The 21,620-nt window shown below is 38.8% G+C and overlaps 3 protein-coding genes across 3 annotated transcripts; 1 reads left to right on the top strand and 2 right to left on the bottom strand.

Annotated features, from left to right (window-relative positions):
- Positions 1 to 1,004: 1,004 nt before the first annotated feature.
- klhl43 (kelch-like family member 43) lies at positions 1,005 to 6,985 on the top strand. The gene is made up of 6 exons (XM_062435871.1): positions 1,005 to 1,318; positions 1,680 to 1,828; positions 2,355 to 2,701; positions 3,639 to 3,938; positions 4,026 to 4,201; positions 4,802 to 6,985. The coding sequence occupies exons 1-6, from the start codon at positions 1,005 to 1,007 to the stop codon at positions 5,595 to 5,597; spliced, it is 2,082 nt and encodes a 693-aa protein (XP_062291855.1). The 3' UTR covers positions 5,598 to 6,985.
- A 2,022-nt stretch (positions 6,986 to 9,007) lies between these two features.
- On the bottom strand, positions 9,008 to 13,961 carry rpl11 (ribosomal protein L11). The gene is made up of 6 exons (XM_062435317.1): positions 13,930 to 13,961; positions 12,318 to 12,468; positions 11,696 to 11,802; positions 10,864 to 10,995; positions 9,725 to 9,835; positions 9,008 to 9,087 (listed from the first exon to the last, which is right to left on the bottom strand). The coding sequence occupies exons 1-6, from the start codon at positions 13,933 to 13,935 to the stop codon at positions 9,058 to 9,060; spliced, it is 537 nt and encodes a 178-aa protein (XP_062291301.1). The 5' UTR covers positions 13,936 to 13,961; the 3' UTR covers positions 9,008 to 9,057.
- Positions 13,962 to 15,725: 1,764 nt separating this feature from the next.
- Positions 15,726 to 21,183, bottom strand: LOC133995898 (cyclic GMP-AMP synthase). The gene is made up of 8 exons (XM_062435410.1): positions 21,075 to 21,183; positions 20,753 to 20,985; positions 18,669 to 18,891; positions 18,379 to 18,509; positions 17,834 to 17,987; positions 17,637 to 17,736; positions 16,912 to 17,034; positions 15,726 to 16,134 (listed from the first exon to the last, which is right to left on the bottom strand). Exons 1-8 carry the CDS (start codon positions 21,181 to 21,183, stop codon positions 15,726 to 15,728), a joined length of 1,482 nt encoding a protein of 493 aa, XP_062291394.1.
- Between the last annotated feature and the right edge of the window lie 437 nt (positions 21,184 to 21,620).

The following is a 21,620-nucleotide window of genomic DNA, read 5'->3' as shown; positions in this document are numbered from 1 at the left end:
TATTCATTCAAGTATTTGTATATATCAGGATGGGATCTTTAAGAATCAATAACACTGTTTCTGTACACTGTATCCTATATAGTACCAATTTACTAAAGTTTAAATAACTGATTAATATAATCCAAAACTCTTCCAAGAATTGAATCTTGCTTGTGATATCTCAACCAGTGCAGTGAGCTTCATGTCTTCTTTTATCATTAACTAGGTTACGTCACGGTATTGTGGCGTCTTTGTTGAAAGCACAGATTGATCTGTAATGTCACACAATGATAACACTGGTTTGAGATTAATTTACTAAACTCAATCAAGTTTAAAAGTCTCTGGAAGTTTATTTTGAATATTTACTGAAATGAAAATAAACTACAGGCTAAGTATAAGTCAGAAAAACACAACAAATTACCAAGAAAACTGTACCCCGATGACTTAATATAAAATATATGTAATTCAGTGGTTAAAGAAATGTAAAAGCATACAGTAAATGTGTTTAATTTAACAGAGTTTAGCATTTTAACTCAGCCTGGTCTACCAAACAGTCTCAGAAAATCTGAAATCTTGCTTACCTTGGTTTTTGATCGGGAACCAACATGAACAGTATTCACACACCTTTTAGATCCCTTAAAAACACAATAACACAAGCAGGGTTTAAACAGCTCATGTATTCACTTTGCAAGAGACAATAAAACTGTTTTTTCTTTCTTTTTTCAGGTGCTGTGTTACACTGAAACCACTAACATACACTCATACACCGATCTGTCAAGAGGAAGACGGATCACAAACACGTAATCCAGCCACACTGTCTGTCTGAGGCTGTTTTTCTGTTAGTGAAGGGAAGTCAGCACTTATCTCAGTGTCAGGAAACATTTAAAACATTTAATTTCATTTTGTTGATCAGTTGGATTGTTAGCAAGTGAAAAAGTGTCCTCGTCTGTCAAGAGGTCAACTCAGTAAACCTCACTTTACTGCATTAAACCTAAAGTAAAACTAACATACACAAGAGTCAAACTATGGCCCCCAAGAAGAAGGCCTCACGTCAGAAGAAGGTTGCCGTAGACACCATCGCTCCGGTCGCGATGGAGACCACCCCCTTTCAACTGAAGGTGGAGAGCCGTGGTGACGGTGTGGTGGTGGTGGAGAGCGGGGTGAAGAAGATCGAGCAGATGGCAGCGCTGGACATCGCTCAGCTGAACAGCCTCAACCTGCCGCTGCCGCCTCCCGTCATCAAGCCTGGAGAGAGAGGCCTGGGCCTGGGCAGCGAGCTGACCCGACCCCTGCATGGCAACGCCCTGCTGGAGGAGCTCAGCAAGATGAGACAGGAGAAGTACGTTCTGCTGCTTATTGTTTTCAAATCAAACTTTACAATTTTGATACAATATGATACAATAAGATAAAATTATATGATACTATTATAATACAATTACAATACGATACAATTATGATACAATACAATTATTATTTTTATTTCGTTTCATCTGTCTGACCATATTGTGTCATAATCAATAGGCTACGAGTTCCTTACAGTGAGATGGCTGTGATGACTCCACTGTGTTGTTAGACAGTAACAAATCATATCATATTACTGTTCATGGTAACTTGTCATATTATACTTCAATACTGCATCTTGTATTGTAACATCCAGTATCTAATCAGTCTTTCTGTTTCAACCTGGTTTTCTTCCTCAGGTTCTTGACTGACCTGGAGTTGGGCTGTAAGACCAAAGCCTTTGACGTCCACAAGCTGGTCATCTCTTCAGTCAGTCAGTACTTCAGGGAGATCCTGGCCAAAGACCCTGGCATGAAGCGCCTGGAGCTCCCCTCACTCTCACCTCTTGGTAGGCTGCTCTAGATCAACCTATTCTATTAATATTAGGTCAAAACTGAAGAGTGAATAATGAAGTTTATTTATATTCTGCTTTTTATTCAACTATAAAACATAATGAAAATGCAGGGATGGTCTTTATATTCTGTTTGAATTCTTGTTTTAATCAGATCTGCAAGGAAGAAAATAAAAAAAACATCTTACATGTTACAAATATCAAAATATCAAGGAGCACAAGTTCTTCATCTCCACTAGATCCACTGGTGTGTCCATCACTATATATGCATGTAAGGCAACCAAAAAGGGACAACATTTTAGTTAAATTCACAAATTATGCCACAAATGTCAGGTTTAACTTAACTCTGGGAAATAAGAATAAAAATTATTGAGCGAAAATGCCAAAAATTCTCTTAATATTTCTCATTTTAAAGCTTTTCGAGGGAGAATTGAAAGCACAGTAACAGACTTATTGCTTATTAATGTGTGGATAGACATTCAGGTTTGAATATACTTAAATCAGATGTCCTCTCTGTCTGCAGGCCTGGCCAACGTTATCACCTTTGCCTATCTGGGACGTGTCCACATGTCCCTCTACACCATCGGCTGCACCGTCTCAGCCGCTGCGACTCTGCAGATCCCCCAGCTCCTCAAGATGTGCATGGACTTCCTGCTGGCCGAACTGAACGTCCAAACCTGTGTCTACATTTGGAACATTGCCGCCGCCTACAGCCTGGTGCCCGTGTGTGATGCCGCCCGCCGCTTCGTCCTGGACAACTTTGTGCAGTTCGCAGAGACGTCGCTGTTCACCCAGCTGACCCTGGAGCAGATATCTGCCTTCCTGCAGGAGGACTCGCTGGTGTTGCCTTCTGAGGTCACTGCTTTCCAGGTCAGAGGTCACACATCATCTTTACAGGTCAAAGGTTGAAATATGTAACTGGAAAATTAGGTTTGACAAAATGACAGGTATTGTTTTGTTTTTCACTTCCAGCAGGAAAAATCATGACTGCTGGTATATAGTTCTTGATGAGTAGGAAATAAAACAGCACAGATATTAATCACTTCTCATCTCCTAATCGAGGAAAAACATCAGGTCTTCTAGGAGGCAACTGCTGACGCTTCCGGTAACAACTCATTGAACTTTGGGGCTTTCCTGCTATTTTGATCCAGGCCTACAAAGAGACCCCAGATCATCTATTCAGAGCCTGACTCAGAGCCATGAATCCAAGCCAGTCACCTGCAGGTCCATCGTGAGCAGAAAAAATAAATTCTTACTGTATGCAAGCAGAGAGCTCGTTTATTAATATACAACTCCATTACGGACTTAAATAGCTGAGCAGCTTGGGGGGAGCGAGGAAGTGAGAGTTGTATTTATAAACAGGACCAAATGTGAGTGCTGGACACAACGTGACTATTGCTTAGGGGCTCTCTAACGTCTGCCACAGTGGACAAATTCAGTAATTCAACAAATGTAAACACAGTATATCAGAATCAAAGAGCAAAGGCCTCTTTAAAAACAACCACAGAGGAAGAAATCAAATTTGAGTATTACTCTGACATGAAATATATCTCTTAGTGGTTTTTTACAGGAAACCAGAAATAGGCCTTTCTCACAGGCAACACTTAGGCATGTCACAGCAGGAAAAGCACAGATTTAATAATAATCTTAACTAGACTTGCGAGCAGATATACCGGGACCAAAATTAATGACGCAACTTGAAACTGAAGGTGCACTGAATCTGGGCTTTGAGGAACTGAACAAGACTTAAAAAGTTGGTTTAATCTATTCCTCATTCAATGACATTTACATTTGTCCTTCTCTCCAGCTGGCCATGAGGTGGCTCGACTTCGACGTCGCTCGTCACCCCCACGCTGCGGAGCTTCTTTCCCACATTCGTTTCGAGACCATCCCAGCCAGCGAGATGGTGAGCCAGATCCAGCCAGTGCCGCGCATGATGCTGGACCCTCATTGTCACCGCCTGCTGGTGGACGCCATGAACTACCACCTGCTGCCCTACCAGCAGAACACCCTGCAGTCCAAACGCACGCAGGTCCGCGCCAGTCAGCAGACCTTGCTCACCGTCGGTGGCCGGCCATCTCTCACTGAGAGAGCTCTCAGCCGTGAGGTCAGTGTGCTTTGTGTGTCACCTTTATGTATTCGCAGATGAAACCCAAGAAAAATACCCTCATTGACCTTTGACCCCGGTGTACAGGTGATGTGGAGGGACCCTCGTGATGGAGGAGCCACTTGGCGCCACCTTACCCAGCTGCCAGCGAAGAGCTTCAATCAGTGTGTGGCTGTGATGGACGGCTTCCTGTACGTGGCAGGAGGAGAGGACCAGAACGACGCCCGCAACCAAGCCAAGCACGCTGTCAGCACCCTCAGCAGGTAGGAGGACAGGAAGGAACAATGAAAATCCTGTTATGTGCAGGATTATCTGTTGGCCAGACTTACTAGAGGCATTCAGTCTTAACGTTGAACTAATCACCTGCTGGCGGTGGCTTCATATTTACTGTACAGACATGGTGGTGTCGAGCTTCTCATCTAACTCCCAATTGGAAAGTGATAACTGTATTCCTCTGCTTGGTGCACTAAATACAGGATTACTATGTCAGAATACTGCTAGATACTACTGTGTGGTTATTTGATCAACTTTATAATTAATGTAGGAACATGCACTATGTATTTATAACATCAGCTGAGTAATAAAAGTCTGAAACTACATTGTTGAGACAGGGTTAGGGACACTGGGGGCCCTTGTCATGTCACTTGTGCCTCTTCCAAGACAAAGTTTAATGTTTAAGTTTTGTTAAAGTTGAATTTAAGTTAAAGTTACCACAGACCAATTGCCACACTATGAATCTGAAGGGTTTTGAAGCCCTCAGCAGTCTGTGGCCATGGGACAGTTGCCCTTTTTGTCAGGTTGAATCCATCCTTTCACACATCAGTCTAAACACAACTCTCCGCTCTTTGTCTCGCCTTCATCAGATACGACCCTCGCTTCAACACCTGGCTCCACCTGGCCAGCATGCGCCAGCGCCGTACCCACTTCTCGCTGGCAGCCAGCGGTGGACGCCTGTTCGCCATCGGCGGCCGCAACGTGGAGGGTCTGCTGGCCACCACTGAAAGCTATCTGCCCTCATCCAACACCTGGCAGATGCGTGCTCCCATGGAGAACCCCCGCTGCTGCCACTCCAGCGCCACCCTGCCCTCAGGAGACATCCTGGTGAGTGGTGGGTACATCAACTGCGCCTACTCCCGCTCGGTGGCGTGCTACAACGTTAACACCGACACCTGGAGTGAGAAGGCTTCCATGGAGACACCACGCGGCTGGCACTGCTCCGCCACCCTTGGAGGGAAGGTGTATGTGGTAGGAGGAAGCCAGCTGGGGCCCGGTGGTGAGCGGGTGGATGTTCTCTCCGTGGAGGTCTTCTCCCCTGAGAGTGGAGTGTGGAGCCGGGCAGCCCCCCTCCCACTTGGCGTGAGCACTGCCGGCTTGTCCCCAATGGCTGAGAAGCTGTACCTGCTGGGAGGCTGGAACGAGGCGGAGAAGCGCTACAAGGCGGCTGTCCAGAAGTACGACCCGGATACAGACAGCTGGTCCATGGCGGAGGATCTGCCCGAGCCCACTGTGGGAGTGTCCTGCTGCGTGCTGTCCCTGCCGCCCCGCCACGGACCGCGCCGACAGCACCGAAACACCCCGTCCCACGAAGACCAGCAGCAGGCTGGGAAGAACCGGAGCAGAGAGAGCAGCATGGCTCCATCACAGATCATAACAGCATAGAGGATCCTCACAGGAGGCAAAGACTAGAGGACAGGAGGGATGGTAAAACCTCTGGAGAACATCTGGATCATGTCTGCTCTTTTTTTTTATTGATGTGAAAAACTTGCATCATTTAACACCCAAAAATACTGATAACAATCATAATGGAGAGCCATTCTCCTCCATTTTTATGACCACAAGAAAACTAAAATAATACCCATGTATCTGTGCAAGAAAGAAATCAGAGCTTGCATGCTCCAGTGTGTTCTCAGTGGGTTTTTTTGAGTGATGGTAAACAGAGGAGAAAAAGGTGGAGAAGGGATGAAATGGATCAGGTGGAGGTAGAGAGGTGAAGGCGGGATGGTGTAGGATGGAAAGAAGGGGAACAGTAGCGGGCTGTTTGAGGGGTTTGGGTTGAAAAAGCGTCACTGTGAATCCACTGGCAGTTTGTGTACAAAGATATATCTAGGCAGCATGTGTGACGAGTAACTGTGAAAATTAGTGTGAGTGTGTGTGACTGTGAGTGTGGAGTGAATGAAAGAAGTGTGTGATCACTGTAGGACATGAGCCATTTACTGTTTCTGACAAAAAACAAACAATAATCCATCATTTTTCACCAGCAAACTTGAAATATTTCTCACTATTGAAGTAGACCAGCGATAAACAAACCTGTTTATTGTATTATTTATTTAATGGATATTGTGCAAGAAGTAGTGTAGTTCAATTGTAATAGAAATTACTTTTTAAAAAAAAGAAAGAAGATGTAAGCTAGTATTAAAGATTTTATAAGTGTAATGGAGGTGAACACCAGAGGACAGCAGTGTAAAATTAACAACACAGGTGAGATATAAAGAGAAAAAAATGTAAAAATAAATAAATAACTTAATAAAAAATCATGATAAAAAAAAGTGCACAAGCATTTTCTGCTTTAACTCCACAATCAGCTTACCATGGAAATACAAAGTAGATTGAGGAAAAAATGTGAAAATGTAATTGTGCAATCTTAAAAAAGAAGCAAAAAAAAAATCGAAAAAATGTAAAGAAAGATCTAACATAATACGTTAAAAAAGCATAAAAAAAGCAAAAAAGCGCACAAAAGTTCTCACTTGTGTTTGAATTTTAACCCCTGCCATCCTCAAGACAACAAATTTTTACTGAAACTAAGACGAAAAACAACTGAAGAACCAGTGAGACTCCAGCAGGTGGAAACCGCTAAGAGCTGTGAAGCACATTGGGAGTAAATGATAAATATTGTTTATCATGTGACACAATGAGGCTAATTTGGCTCATTTGATCTGGCTAAATCCCTCTGTATTGTCTCCTTTCTTGGCACCTGGATAAGCTGTGGGACAAACATTTCGATGGTGGTTGTGTGGGGTTTCACTGAATAAAGCCAATCTGATCAACAAGCTGATTCTTTGATATGTTTTCATTTTCTTTATCCTCTCTGTACAGACTGCACTGCTGGGAAATGTAGTCTGACCACAGGAAGAGACTATGCTGCATATAAACATGTCATTTGTGTTTATATTGAGTATTAAATTCAGCAATATAATGGATCACTAGTTATTTGTTAGTTAATGCCAGATAATTCAGAAGAACTGAATTTTTATATCCAAGCAGTTGCAAATAAGCATATTTTGAGCAGAAGAATCACTGTCAATCAATGCCAACATAGACCTATTTGATTACGTGTGCAGTGTCTTTTAAGGGAACAGATTTTGGGTAAATACATGCTAACGTTGGAGGGGATTTATTTATATATTTCAGGTTAATGTTAAATATGAAGCTACAGTATAAAGCAGCCAGTTAATTTAGTTTACAATAAAAAACTACAAACAGAGGAAACATTTAGCCGCCTACCAAACCTATAAAAATTCACTTTCTAAATACTTTTATCTCCTTTGTTGTATACAAACGACAATTACTAGTTTCAAAGACGTTAAATATCGGACTATTTTTTGGGCACGAAAAGTAGGCTCCACAGGTTGCCTGGCAACTATTTAAAGGCATGACCCGCCCTACTCTGTCTCTGATTGGCTGACTTTCATGTTCTTCACACCTCATGTCTAAACCTAACCAATCCAAACAAGGAAGGTAACCAGTCGCAGCCAATCAGAGGCAGAGGAGGGCGGGGCATGACCTGACTTCCTAGGTGAGAAACATGTGGCACTGGCAGACATTTTTAAGGTTTTTAATGTTTCTTTACTCTCTATTACAAGGAATTGTAAGATAACCACAAAGTAATCTTACTCAATAACATATCCTGCGTTGAAAATATACTTAAGTAACTATGTATCAACAATAAACCTGAAGTATGAGGAAAAGTACACAGGCCTGCTGGACTACTAGTGTAATGAAGTGAAATCTGCATTTTAATGTTTTTAATAAAGCAAATTTTACATACTTCTTAGCCCTTTGTGTGGTCTCATTTACTTCGGATAGTAGTTTAAATGCTCAATTATTGTACAGATACACTTATTAGAGTTGAAGTACAATATTTGTCTCACAAATGTGGAATAAGTAAAAAGAAAAAGGGCCGTTACTGGAACACAGTACCCAACACTGCCCTCGAGTAAATTGACTTGCCCTCTATAACAGTATCAGACAGGGTACAGTGGGATACAAGCATTATTTACCGGATTTATTTTTGCCTCTTCAAAGAAGAAAGAGTTTTCTCCTCAATTTGTTTTATTGTGCATGTTCCACATTTAAGAGCTTTCTTGGTTTCACTTTAAAAAAAGTTCCTATTTACATATTAAACTGTTTTTTTTAGTTACCTGACCATGATATTAAAGAAGTGAGATGATTCAATTAACAAGCCAGGTCAACGAATAGCAGTGAGCTCATGGGAATGAAACTTGGTACCAACCCAGCATGTGAACACAACACCGCCGACATGTGGTTACATGATTAGGTCTGCCACTAAAAAGTCAAACACATGAGACCCCTGCAGGAAACTATGTTAATTTGTCAAGATTTAAAGCAATCAGTCGATGACACAACTAACTAAAACCTTTTAGAGCACATTAGAGGTGAATTTCCACCTTTATTTGTTTACTGGTCACAGAACTTACCCTGTAAAAATCAGTTGTATTTTATCTTATGTGCTCTAAAGGACAGCTTTAACTTAAGAAACTTTATATCAAAGTAATGTTCACTTGATGACCAGAACGCAGACTAGGGTTGTGAATAATCTTAACCAAGTATGGACGATCTAATGAATTAAAATTATGGTTTAGGATCATGCCAGGGGCTATCTGACCCTCTGCTGAATCAACGGTTGTCATTTTACATAAACTTTATCCATAAATATTTTACAGTTCTTCAAACCTGTCTTAAGTGCAGCACTAAAATCACCTCTTTAACAACCCTCCAAAACAAGTAGATATGCCCACTTTAACACTACAGAAACACACAGGACAACAGAATCATTTTTTCCCATTTTATTACTTTGTTACAAAGATCAAAAGGTGGTCCTTTACTTTCCAGGGAGGATGATACCGTCATACTGAAAGAAAAAAAAAGGAAAAAAGACATGAGAAAAATGTTTAGATTGTGTTTGACAGTTTGCAGGGAAAATAAAAAACAAGACTTTTTCCTGCTGGTTTAATGTTTTTCTGAAAGTAGTTACAGGCCAGGAGGGACACAGGGGCAACAATCAACCCCCAATAATGGAAATATATTTCATGAGATAAACATTTCTAAATAATTCAGGCACAAGTATTAAAACAGCAATTACTTGAACCTGACTGTTTCTCTTCAGTTACCGAGCATGACTGCTGCAAATCTCCCATCATTATCATTAATTCTCAATGTAACGTGAATTCAAAGTTGAATAACAAACACCAAGGTTTATTTCAGGACTCATTTTTGAGGTCACTTGCAATCATATTTCTCTCATTTCTATTTATTTGTAACCGTGTTTGTAACTTAAGTTTGTTCATGAACAAATATAAAACCCGCCTTTACAGCCAGTAACAGATGAGTCACTCACATCCGCTTTACTGTTATTTATGTTAACAGGTTACATCACATCTGGATCAACTTCTTTTCTCTAGTCTCTAAAACTTCTAAACGTTGACATTTCAGCCACTCTAAAGCTGGTGAACAGTTTTCCAGATCTTTAACAACATGCGAACACTCACTTTCTGCTGGAACCAGCGCATGGCCTCCTCTTTGCGGATGCGGTGTCTGAAACCGATGCGGCCTCTTTTCCGCTTCTTGTCAGCGATGCTGAAGCCGGGTCTGCCCAGAACCTGAACACAGAGGGGAGAGAAAGCTGCTCAGAAAGGCTGAAACTACAAATAAAACATTTCTTCATCACACAGGAGCATCTGAGACGCAGCCAGTCAATATTTTGAGACACAAATGGACTTCTTGACCACAGAGCAGGTTTAAGTAGTTAGGAAGTAGGAAATTTCATCAGTATCATTCAGTTTACAATGAATTAATTTGAAAAAAGCAGCACATCCTCACATGTGAATGACTAACAGAAAATATTTTAATTTTTTAACTTGGTAAACTTTAAAGAGTAACATTTATTTAAACTAAAAATAATTAGTAAAAAAGCATTTGTACCCGACACTCAGCATTCAGAGTATTTCACTACCTTAACAACACATATCCGGCCCCATTAAGACCGCCAACATAAATGTCAAATATAACATTCAAACTACAAAGAGGAAGTAAATGATATTTAAGTGTTACCAAAGTGTAACTACTCAGTTCATTTAAAGTGCTCATTAATATAAATATTGTACCTAACTCATCAAGTTTATTATCCCCATTTTAGCTGCTTCACATCTTCTAATAAACTGTTTATTCAGTGGACAAATATAGCAACACTAAATTAGTAATGGTCTAACAGTGCTGCAAATACAAAATGGTCAAGTGTCGAGAAATAATAAGAAAAAACTACCAACTACAAACCCCTATTTCTTCAGTATCTGGTCTAACTCATGTCACTTATTGCAACCCTTTGTAAAATATAAAACTCTTAGTAAGAGAGATTAAGACAAGTTTTATCTGTCCCAAATCGTGGAGGAAAATAAACTTTACTTTGGGATGACAAAAAAAAAAAACCCTAAATATTAATATATACTTTGTCACAATGTCACCAACAAAATATCAAATACTGTAACCCGCCTGTCAAACATGTTGTATCCCACTGCTTTTATTCCATCAATTATTCACACAAGCAAGTCCAATCTATAAAAACTATAGATATATTCGACTGAAACGTCAAAAAGCTACATTAGGCGTATTTTGTGTTTTGGTCACTCACCACGTAGAAGTCCAGTCCGTAGATACCGATGCTGGGGTCGTACTTGATGCCCAGATCGATATGCTCCTGGATGCCGAAGCCAAAGTTTCCGGTATCGGAGAAGTTGTTCTTTCTCAACTCGTACTCACGCACCTGGAAGGAGGAGCAGCACAGTTAGACCTCTTTATTAAATAACATGTTCGTAACATCGACAAAGCTCCAATGAAAGCTTCAGTTGATTAATCACAGTTACATCAATCAAATAAAAGATATTCAAACTAATTCATGTTGTGTTTTTCCACATTGTTTTCTTTTTAATGGAAGTGGATCATATAACTTATACTGCAATGATGTCTACACCCTTAAGACTTAAAATACCTGAACAAGTATTTTGAATGTGAGGTAAAATAACTGTCACTGACTAAATAACACTTCTTTCATTTTTACTACAGGAGAATATTCAAGTTTAACTTTAATCAACAGGCCAAAACTCAGTATTAGTCTATTCAGTCATATAATTGGACACTCTCCCGTATTTGATTAAAACTGTTATGGTGGCAATTTGGCTGTCAGAGAGTGAAGATGAACCCCTAAGAGGTCGCAAGGTAAATCTGAACGGTTGCAAGAAGATTAAAAAGATAGGAAATAAAGTCTCTAAACTAAAGACTGTAAATTAGTGATTATTCAAACCCTAGAGGCGTCTAAAAACCATTCAAATGAAAAACAACTGAGAAAGGGGCATACATCTTTAGTTAATCTCTGTCACAGATAATCGAGTGACGAGACCAAAAATGGTTGTAAACTTCTGATCAATGAAGCGACACAGGTGAACACAAATCAATGACTCTCTAACCTTGAGTCCCTTCTCCAGGATCTCCTCTGCTTTGGCTCCACGGACGGTACAATGGACAGCAATCTTTTCATTTCTGCGGATACCGAAGGATCTCACAGTGTAGCGGGCTGCGAGTGGAGGAAAGAAAAACAAACAAACACATTACATACAGTGTTGAGATACCTATAATAACTGTGATTGCCTGCACTGCTAACTTTGCTGGACCACTTTAAAGCTCTCCTTCACTAAGACTACTAGCAGCTCGCTCCACCTTTAGCTGCATGTTTAGGGGTTTATTATCATGGCAAGAGTGATCAAGTTGGCATCAGGCAAGAGTGGCATTTATAAGACATTTAGACTTATTTTTTATAACAGGGAACCCAAAAATCACAGGTTTAACTCACCTGAAATCAACTTTAAGATTCATTGTGTTTTTATCCTCAATAATTAAAATTTAAAGCAGTACTGAGCGACTGCAGTCTTGTAATAACTTTTATCCTTGTCAAGTAAATCTGTTTCTGGCCTGGTAATATTTACACCTTCAAATATGTAACCAATTTTAGTTTACATTCAGTACTTTTACGGTCATTTTAAACTCTAGTCTCCACAGCTCTGAGTCTTTACTACACACATGGACACTCACCCTTGGAGAAGACGGGAGTCTGTCCTGTGAGCTGCTCCAGCACTTTGGCAGCACGAGTCAGTCTGTCACCGCTCTCACCGACGCAGATGTTAAGGCAGAGCTTGCGGATGCGGAGCTCTCGCATGGGATTCTCCTTTTTCTCACCCTGGTCCTGAAGAAGAAAATAAAGAAAATGAAATGTATGTCACATGTTCTAATAATTCAAAAAGATCGGAGTAACACTAAAGGAGCGCCACCTGACTACAGAGAAGTACCTCCACCTGCCACCATGTCAAGTTCACCTACTAGTACATGTAAGCGAGCTGGAGTGTAACAGTGACATAAGTAAACACTGACGGTTCAAATTGCTCTACCGGGGTTTTGTGTCCTAACTCTGTTCCACATTTCAAGATCTCATGTCAAACGGTGTCAGACCATCACATGCTGGTGTTTTGTCTTGTGACCCTGTTAACTAGCAACTTAGCCAAATGTGTCCATGGTCGATGTAGAGGCGAAAGCTGTTTAAAATACGAACTGAACACATAAATGTCCTCTTAAAAGCCTTGAATCCTCTTAAATTGACTACTCACAGTATATACTAGTCTTCAGTCCTTTAGGTCTCATATTATATACATCAAATGTGTCATTAATAAGCACTCATTTCTTCATGAAACACTGAATCTGGTTACAGTATCCCACACCAAAGGGTCAAAAGTTGCTACAGAAGCAGAAGGCCTGGTCAGGTTGTATAACTTTTAGCCAAAAACCAAACAAAAAAAGAGTATATAATGACAAACAGGTTCATCTGTTGAATTTGGGCCCTTTTCTGATTCCACTTGTAGGCTATATGTCTTGTCTCCCACACTGTAAGAAGCATTGTGAGGTGAGTCAATCTTGAAGAGCACAATTTAACTAATGTAAACGTTTAGCAGCACAAACAACCACACACACAAGTCCATAAGGTTTTTTAAAGAAGACAGCTACATATTCTGTTCGTGTCACCTACTGAGTCTTCAGTTAACACGGTCACAAATCTGACCGTAACACCAGCTTATATTTCCCACATTATAATACATGTTACGAAGTGAATGAAATCTTGAAGCACCGTTTAAATTACGTGAAAGATTAGCAAATAAAACCCCCCACGTGAATACATAAGGAAAGCTACGTGATCTGTTCTTGTTGTCTTCAGTTAACACGGTCACACATTGCACCGTAACACCGGCCAGAGAGAACATGCCCGCACATATCCCCGCTGTTAGTACACGTCCGGAAACTTATTTAAACCACACATAAAAACGCCACAAAAGAATACATACGCTAACTGAGTACAAGCAGCTTCTTCACATTACTACAATATCGTCTTCATGACAGAAATCAGCGACATTTAAAAAAGAGAAGGAGACCGTTTCTCAGCAGCTAGCCGATTAGCATCACTCGGTTTCCTCCCCCCGTTTTATCAAGTTTATTTTCATTTATTATAGAAATATAACTCTAGTTTGATCATCCGTCAGTGTGTCTACGCTTCTGAACAACAAACAACCGTAAAAACGACTCCGCGGCTCCGATGATGGCGGATTTCTACAACGACTGCTCAGTAGTTCGCCTCCATATAATGTGAGACAGTACTCACCGCCATGTTGGATCACTAGAAGAGGACGAGACATTTCCGGTAACAAGAATTTATAGTAAAGTGTTCCCCGCAAATAAGCTCGGAAAAACATCGCAGGGTTAACGCGAGGGTTCCGCGTTACGCGCTGAGAGCTAATTAATACTGTAAAGCCAAGCAAATCATTGCAAAAAAAGGAGAAAAACTGTAATGTGTTTTACTCAATTTATTAATCAATCAATGTAATGAATAATTCATTTAATCACGTTCATGTAAAAACAATAAATTACATTAAATAAGATAAGACTAGATAGTCCTCTATTAGTCCCACAATGGGGGAATTTTGCATCGTTACAGCAGCAAGTGGACAGTAAAATAGAATATAAGAGCAGCAATAAGAAAATAATAAAGAACAATAAATAATAGTTACAAAAACAATAAAAACAATAATAGTAAAAATATGTAATAAAAATAATCTTGACATTATTTACAAGAGTGATATTGGTATTGAGTGGTAATATACGAGAGTTGATATTCTTAATGCACAGATTAAAGTGAAATAAATATATATGTATATTATATGAATATTGCACACAATTGAAATTATTAGTATTGTCGGTATACATAAAATACCAATATTATATATATATAATACTTGACATTAAAGTGCAGTGTGTCCAATTGTCCAGGTTGGGGAAATTTTACTTCAAATATCCATTAAACAAAACTCTGGGTCTCGACATACTTGATTACAAACAATTTCTGAGGTGTCTATCTAAAAAAAACCTCTATTGGTGTGATCCAATGAAGCGTAGTTTACTGAAAATAATAATTCTGTGGACTTGTTAAGTAAAGGGCCATAAACATTTTCTTTCTTTAAAAAAAATTGACCTCATACTATTTTATTTGATAAAATAAGTTCTTCCTTTATTAGTTCCATAATGGAGAAATTTACATTATTGAGAACAATAATAATAAATAAGTACAAAAGCAATAAAAATAGTAGTAGTAGTGGTAATAGTACAATAATAGTAACATTATGGACAAGAGTAATATTGGAAAGATATCTCTGAATATATTTGTTTTACTGTCATTTTAAAGTGATGTGCTGCTTGATTTTATGATGTCTGTAATTCAAAACAAAAAAGACAGTTATCGTTTTAAATATTTGTATCATATTGGCTAAAAGGTAAACCCTCATAAGTTCATTTTTACAACAATTACATTACATTCTTTTAATATATATATGAAATATACATTTATTATACATTTAACACATGGTGTATTACTATTGTTGATAGGTAGATTAATAGATAGATAGATAGATAGATAGATAGATAGATAGATAGATAGATAGATAGATAGATAGATAGATAGATAGATAGATAGATAGATAGATAGATAGATAGATAGCAATAAGAGCTTGATCCAAAAACATTATCAAATGAATAAAAGTTAATTTAAAAAAAAAAAAAACTTACACAGGAACAGGAATGATATCATGATCAGAAATGAGGAATGAGAGACTTTGGAAGCCCAAAGTCAAATAGAATACAAAGACGCATTTCTAAAACAAATTTGTCATTGATGCTGTTTAAATAGTCTCTTTCATTTCAAGTTTACTTTGAATAAATAAAAAATTAGAACAAAATTATCGTCTTTGACTGTCCAAAATATTATGAACAGCCCAAAAATTGTGTAAGAGGCAAGACATGTCTTCATCCAGATGTCCTAGTGAGATGACGGAAATAAATACCTGATTTCACCTTTTCATGTCCATCATCAAACAGAGTAATATTTTATTTACTGAGAGCGCCTCCTCACTTTCCATTACTCACAAGAAACAGGGCACAAACCAAAGCTACAACAACCACCAGGAGAATTTTATGCATAAATGTGGCGTTCGAACACTGAACTGTAGTCATGTGGTGCGTCTGTTGTGTGGATTCTTCTTCTTCAATGGAGGAACCGGCTAACAGAGACAGTTGTCTCAGTGGTGGGACAGGGCCTGGAGGCTTCAGCAGGGGCAGACCCTCCCTCCTCTGCTCCTGCAGGGCGTTGATGAGGAAAGCCAGCGTTTTGCGGGGGAACGCGGTCGAGGAGAAGAGGTTGCATTCAGGGACGAAGAAGTGAGGGAGGAAGCCTACACTGGCGTAGTCCTCCAGAGCCTTTAGGAGATGCAGGAAACAGGCAGGAAGATTTTGGCAAGCCCACATGGAGTCTTGGTACCTGACAGACAAGATGCAGGGAGAAACAGACGGTTTTAAAGTGACAGAAAATAGAAAATCTGAATAAGTGGAAGAGAAATAGTGGCAGATTTCTGCAGTAGGTACCACAGTATTACAACTACTACTACTACCACAACCACTATTACCATTCTCAAAAACCATAACTTCTAATATCAATCCAAACATTAATAGCTAAGACTGCAAATAATGATTATTTTATTATTAACTCGTCAGTTGATTTTTTCCCCCATTAAAGTCTTTAAAATGTCAGAAAATAATAAAAAATGTCCATCACATTTTCTCAGAGCCCCAGGTGATATCTTTAAATTGTTTGTTTAGGCTGACCATAGACTAAATATACAATTTACAATTATATAGAAAACAAAAAATCATCATATTTGGGAATTTGGGACTAGAGAACATTTGGCTAATGTCTTAAATGATTGATCAGTTATTTAGATGTTGTTGATTCATTTTCTGTCGATCAACTAATCAACTAACTGATTTATTATTTCACCTGCTAAACCTACTATGAATACTTCTGTGCCAACACGTTTTACTATTTCCACTACTACCGCTACAATCACAACCAATGTTACCACTAATAGTCTATCAGTATTACATCTAGTATTATACTACTATTACAGCTATTCCTAGTGGTACCAACACTACGACATCCACACTGTGAGTACTGACACTAAAACTAAAACATGTACTTATAATCCCTCTACAACAGCTACTACTGCTATCATTTCCATTCTTTAATAATGATGGGTACCTGATGGACAGGGTGTTGAGGAAGGCGGTCTTGCCGTGGTATGAGCAGAGGTCATCCAGCTCTTTGGGGAAACGTTGTTTCAGGCCCGCAATCAGAGACTTGAGCAGCATTAGGCACTGCTTACTGCGAGACAAAACATTAAATAAAAAAATCCCTCAAATAATTAAAATTATTTTTTCCAAAATATAAATTAAGAATATTTAGAGTAACTGCTTTGAAATCATTTACTAAGAAGTAGCTGCAATATAAGATGGCCACAACTGTCAAAATGGCTAAAAATTATTATGGATTAATTCAGTTTATAGAAAAAATATAAAAACAAGAAAAAAGATGAATGCACTATGTTAACTCAACATGCAATGATACAACCTGACACAAATGTTTAGTTTTTTCTTGGGGTGTACTATGTCACTTTAAAAAAACGGAAAAAAATACTCCATTAATACAGATGATTTTATCATTTTGCAAAACTTTGACTTGACTAAAATTGATATTTACTGAAATGAAAAACTCTAAACTGAGAAAATAAAAGGTTTATGTCTGTATAGCAGCGTCTGACAGCATGCACATATTGGTGATAACCCATAACTGGCAATGCTTCAATTATGGGTGTTTCCTGCTGACAGGAATTGTCCTCTCAATAAAAGATGATACCAAGTTCTTACAGATAATAAAATGACTTGGACAATAAATTCATGTGTGAATCATATAGTTCAGATTCTCACCGGCAGCATTTGGTGGCGTTACTCTCACAGCACGTTTTCTTGTTGCCATGGAGCGTGATGATTTTCTTTTCAATGAGAGAGAAAGAAATCCTCCAACTCTCTGTAAGAGAAACACAAAAAAAACATACATACATACACTCACACTGTGGTTGTGTAGTGATTTAAATCACACATAAATGGTGATAAATTCCTCTCACCTTTTGCTTCCTCTGTGAGTTTTCGACCTTTGAGCCTCTTTGGTACGAAGAAACAGGGCAAAGTTTTGATTTCCTGGCGAAACTTTTTCCCCAGCCAGTTCTCCACATCAGGGCCGTTACGAACAGCAAGTGGCCAGCCCTGTGAGGGATGAACCTCCAGACAGGAACATGGACAAAATAATATGTCAGAGTAGGTCAATAATTATCTAACAACAACAATACTGTCACTATTACTATCTCTATTAGTATGAACTAATCCTGCTTCTATTGTTGTCATGATAACTGCTAATACTGATATCACTTTGTCTGCTACTACTGCTAACATTACCACTATTACTGTTAGTATTATGAGAGCTACTATTACTATTAATAATACCAGGAGTGGAACAAGTATTTAGATCCTTGACGTTTCTTTTAAGTAGAAATCACAAGTAAAAGTTACGCATTCAAAATGAATCCTCTGAAAAAGTACAGTATCATCAGCAAAATGTAGAGTTTAATATTATAGTTTGTAATGACAAAGATGAAAAGTTAACATGATTTACCTCCAGAGCAGGAACCACATCCACAGAGATCAGCTCGTCGCTTTTGTCCCCGGTTTTGTACAGAGACAAAGTCACTGCCGGGCAATTGGGTCGCTTTCTGTTCACCTCCCAGCGACAGCGTGGATCAGGCACTGGATGTGCAATGAATCAAGAAAAAGCTTTTTTAAATATATGATGTTAGATATAAGATGAGTTAAATGTCAGATAATTGTCAGGATGGCTCTGCAGTGAACAAAGACGATTGATACAAACAACAAAATACCAACTGAGACGAAAGTTGGCAGTCGAACCTTGATAGGTCTTGAGGAACTTGCGGACAAGGCGGAACATCTCGCTCAGGATCTTGCTTGATGAGAGAGTGAGCTCATTCTCCAAAACAAAGGCCCGTATGGGGGTCCTGGTGGACCGTGCCAGATCGATCTGGTAGAACAGGCCGCTGTCAAGCTTTGTCATCTTGAGGCGTGAAGGAACCGGAAGCTTCAGCATCATGTCAAACTCATCGGGACTGTGGATCTGACGCAGGAATCAAATAACACATAATGTCTTTAAAACCGGACAGATACTTAATTCTCACTATCTCTTAATTTCACTGTTTTCCCCTATTTTAATTGTCCTCATAGTGAGTTGAGAGCGCTAGTACTCATCATTTTCACTTCACTTATGAAATTAGGAAACTAGAATAATCCAGCAGCACAGATCATTGGGTGCAACACTTAGAAAATTTAAGCCAGAAGGGTTGAGAAGATTAAAAGGTCAATTCACCCAAATCACAAAAAATATACATATTTATTATTGAGGAACGTTTATGCCTTTTATAGACGGTCGATAGTATAGAGATGACAGGTCCACATCTGGACACAAAAAACAATCCTTCCTTCTTTTATAGTGTCCTTGTTCAATTCCAGGTTGATTATGTGCTTATCTCTTGTAATTGAACTATATAACTGCCATCTATGAGAATATCATTGAAATGACGTGATAACAGCCTGAGCAAACAGGATTATCACAGGAATAGTGTATAGTTCACTGGATCAAATGTTTACTTTCTGCTTTGAAAGGGGAAACAATCTCTGTTCCAGTATGAGAAAGAATCCAATGAGAATTTTTATTCTTTGATTGAGGTGTTCAGCATGACTTTGTTATCTTATGGGGCCAGAACAGCGACAGTTAAACTTCGGCATTGAAAACAAAGCCTGAATTAAAAAAGGAAACATTGGCATTGGAACACTTTGTATTGGAAAAAGTTGTATTAGTGCTGAAAAAACTTCCACTGAAAAATAAAACAGAGGCATTAAAAAATTACAATCTTATTATGTTATTTTATCACTTTTGTCCCACCTCTAGTTATCCTTCACACATTCAAATTTTTCAGTGAATGTGAAAAAAAATTGAGCTGCAACAACAGAAATATTTGCTGTGTAATTAAATTATAAGAGACAGTACACATCTTTTAACAGTAGGTGGTGATTGTAACCAAGTTACATTTATGGGCAGTTCATCTGTCCACCACTGTGCCTTCATCGATCCACAGCTGGACACAAATCAGAGATGTTGTGGTTCATGGCCTTCACATTAAAACACTTCGCCACAAAAAAACACAACAACCTTATTTTTTCACTTTCCCCTAGTGGTATCCAACTATGCAAATATGTTTATTTTTACATGCTGAGATTTTGAGATAGTCATAGTTGAGATTTCTGCTGTAACCCCAATATAATGGAGGTAAACTGGACTTTATGTGACAGGTTCTCATGGAAAAATCAACAGCAAGATGGTTTTTTTAAGTCTGTCCATAAATCCAGAGTTACACCGTTTCTGGAAATAAATGCTGCTGCGGGATTTCTAAATATATATGTGCTTTTTAAAATTCCATTAACACAACAAATAATTCCATTAATCTCTATTTTATTGAGGTTGCTTCTAAAATTAATTTAAAATCAACTCAATACTATCTGCATGGTTGAGTACCTCTTTAAGGTAAGTAAGTCATTTGGGTGAACTAACCCTTTAACAGATTTACAGTAACCTGATTTCATTATGGCAAAGAGGTTCGCTCGAGGTATTTATTAACTCTTACATGTAAAATTAACCGATCGTTATTTTGTGTTGTTTCCAATATTTACTCATAAATTAAATTACTTGACTGAATTGACTGATTATATAATATCTGGCCTCTTACATCTATTAAATGTAGTTGTTTTTTCCCCCACAATCATCAGGCAGGCAGCAGACAATGCTTCCTATGTGTGCCTACAGTAAAGATAAATTCATGTTGTAATCTTCTATGAGATTTTTTTTATTAGTTTCTATTTGTGAGTAAATCTGATCCAAAGTGAAAATGAAAAATCAGTGTCACTGTTAACACCATCCTCACCTTAACCTTCTCAAAGTAGCTGCCAGACGTGAGGAATTCGGCTGACTGGAAGAAAGGTTGATCGTCATTGTTCTTCAGGAACCTCAGCAAATTCTCACGGAAGTCGTTGACCACCTCTGCAGCCCACCGCCGGTCTGTCAGCCGGATCTTGAGGTCTTTAGCGTTCAGCTTGATCCAGTTGGTCAGCTTTGGGCAGACGGAGACCGACTTCTCGTCTTCACAGGATCCCTCCACTGCCAGGTGACACATAAAAGGATGAGACTAAGACGCTGTTTAAATGCCAGAAACAAAATTCTTCAGTAAAGTTTGACTGCAGCATCACCTGATGGTTGCTGAACTCTCTGCCGTTGTCTCACTGATGTGGACCGGTGAGGACTTGACCTTCCTCTGGTGTCCTCGCTGAGGCTCACGTCTCTGTCCTCTCCGTCCATAACGTGCTATGGTTATTGGTGTTTTGTTTTCATGGATCAATTATCAGTTATTATAAACCATATTTGGACAAACATGATAGTCAAATGAATGTTATATAAAGTACCAATACAAACAGGGCAGGGCCCCTGTTTGAAGTGACTGTTAATATCTTTTATAGGAAAGTTGAATTGCTCAGTGGAAACTAGTGATGCCCAAATGACACTTTCTGTCCTGATATTGATTATGATACCACTTATTTTTCTCTTCTTAACACTGTTGGGCTTCATAATGTTTTCTTAGGCCACAATAAGCCGACTAAAATGTTAAAAAAAGTCATTTAAATTGAAAGCAGGATAGCTCTGGCTTTATGAAAATATGGTTTCAACACAGGTTTCTTTAATGTTTTTGGCCCTGTAGGTTAGTACAAACATAATTATTTCTAACTGTAAAAGAACTT

Source organism: Scomber scombrus, chromosome 16 (assembly GCF_963691925.1).
Source record: "Scomber scombrus chromosome 16, fScoSco1.1, whole genome shotgun sequence".
Taxonomy (NCBI): domain Eukaryota; kingdom Metazoa; phylum Chordata; class Actinopteri; order Scombriformes; family Scombridae; genus Scomber; species Scomber scombrus.
Note: the sequence above shows the minus strand (reverse complement) of the source record. Positions and strands in the feature narration are given on the sequence as shown.

Excerpts from the sequence above, each read along its gene's own strand:
- klhl43 (XM_062435871.1), top strand. The coding sequence starts at position 1,005 with ATGGCCCCCAAGAAGAAGGCCTCACGTCAGAAGAAGGTTGCCGTAGAC. Across the intron at positions 1,319-1,679 it reads AGCAAGATGAGACAGGAGAA|GTTCTTGACTGACCTGGAGT; the intron begins GTACGTTCTGCT and ends TTTCTTCCTCAG. Across the intron at positions 3,939-4,025 it reads AGAGAGCTCTCAGCCGTGAG|GTGATGTGGAGGGACCCTCG; the intron begins GTCAGTGTGCTT and ends CCCGGTGTACAG.
- rpl11 (XM_062435317.1), bottom strand. Across the intron at positions 11,803-12,317 it reads GACTCCCGTCTTCTCCAAGG|CCCGCTACACTGTGAGATCC; the intron begins GTGAGTGTCCAT and ends CTCCACTCGCAG. Across the intron at positions 10,996-11,695 it reads TCCTGGAGAAGGGACTCAAG|GTGCGTGAGTACGAGTTGAG; the intron begins GTTAGAGAGTCA and ends TCCTCCTTCCAG.
- LOC133995898 (XM_062435410.1), bottom strand. The coding sequence starts at position 21,183 with ATGGACGGAGAGGACAGAGACGTGAGCCTCAGCGAGGACACCAGAGGA. Across the intron at positions 17,988-18,378 it reads ATGTGGTTCCTGCTCTGGAG|GTTCATCCCTCACAGGGCTG; the intron begins GTAAATCATGTT and ends TCCTGTCTGGAG. Across the intron at positions 17,035-17,636 it reads AACGCCACCAAATGCTGCCG|TAAGCAGTGCCTAATGCTGC; the intron begins GTGAGAATCTGA and ends TTTGTCTCGCAG.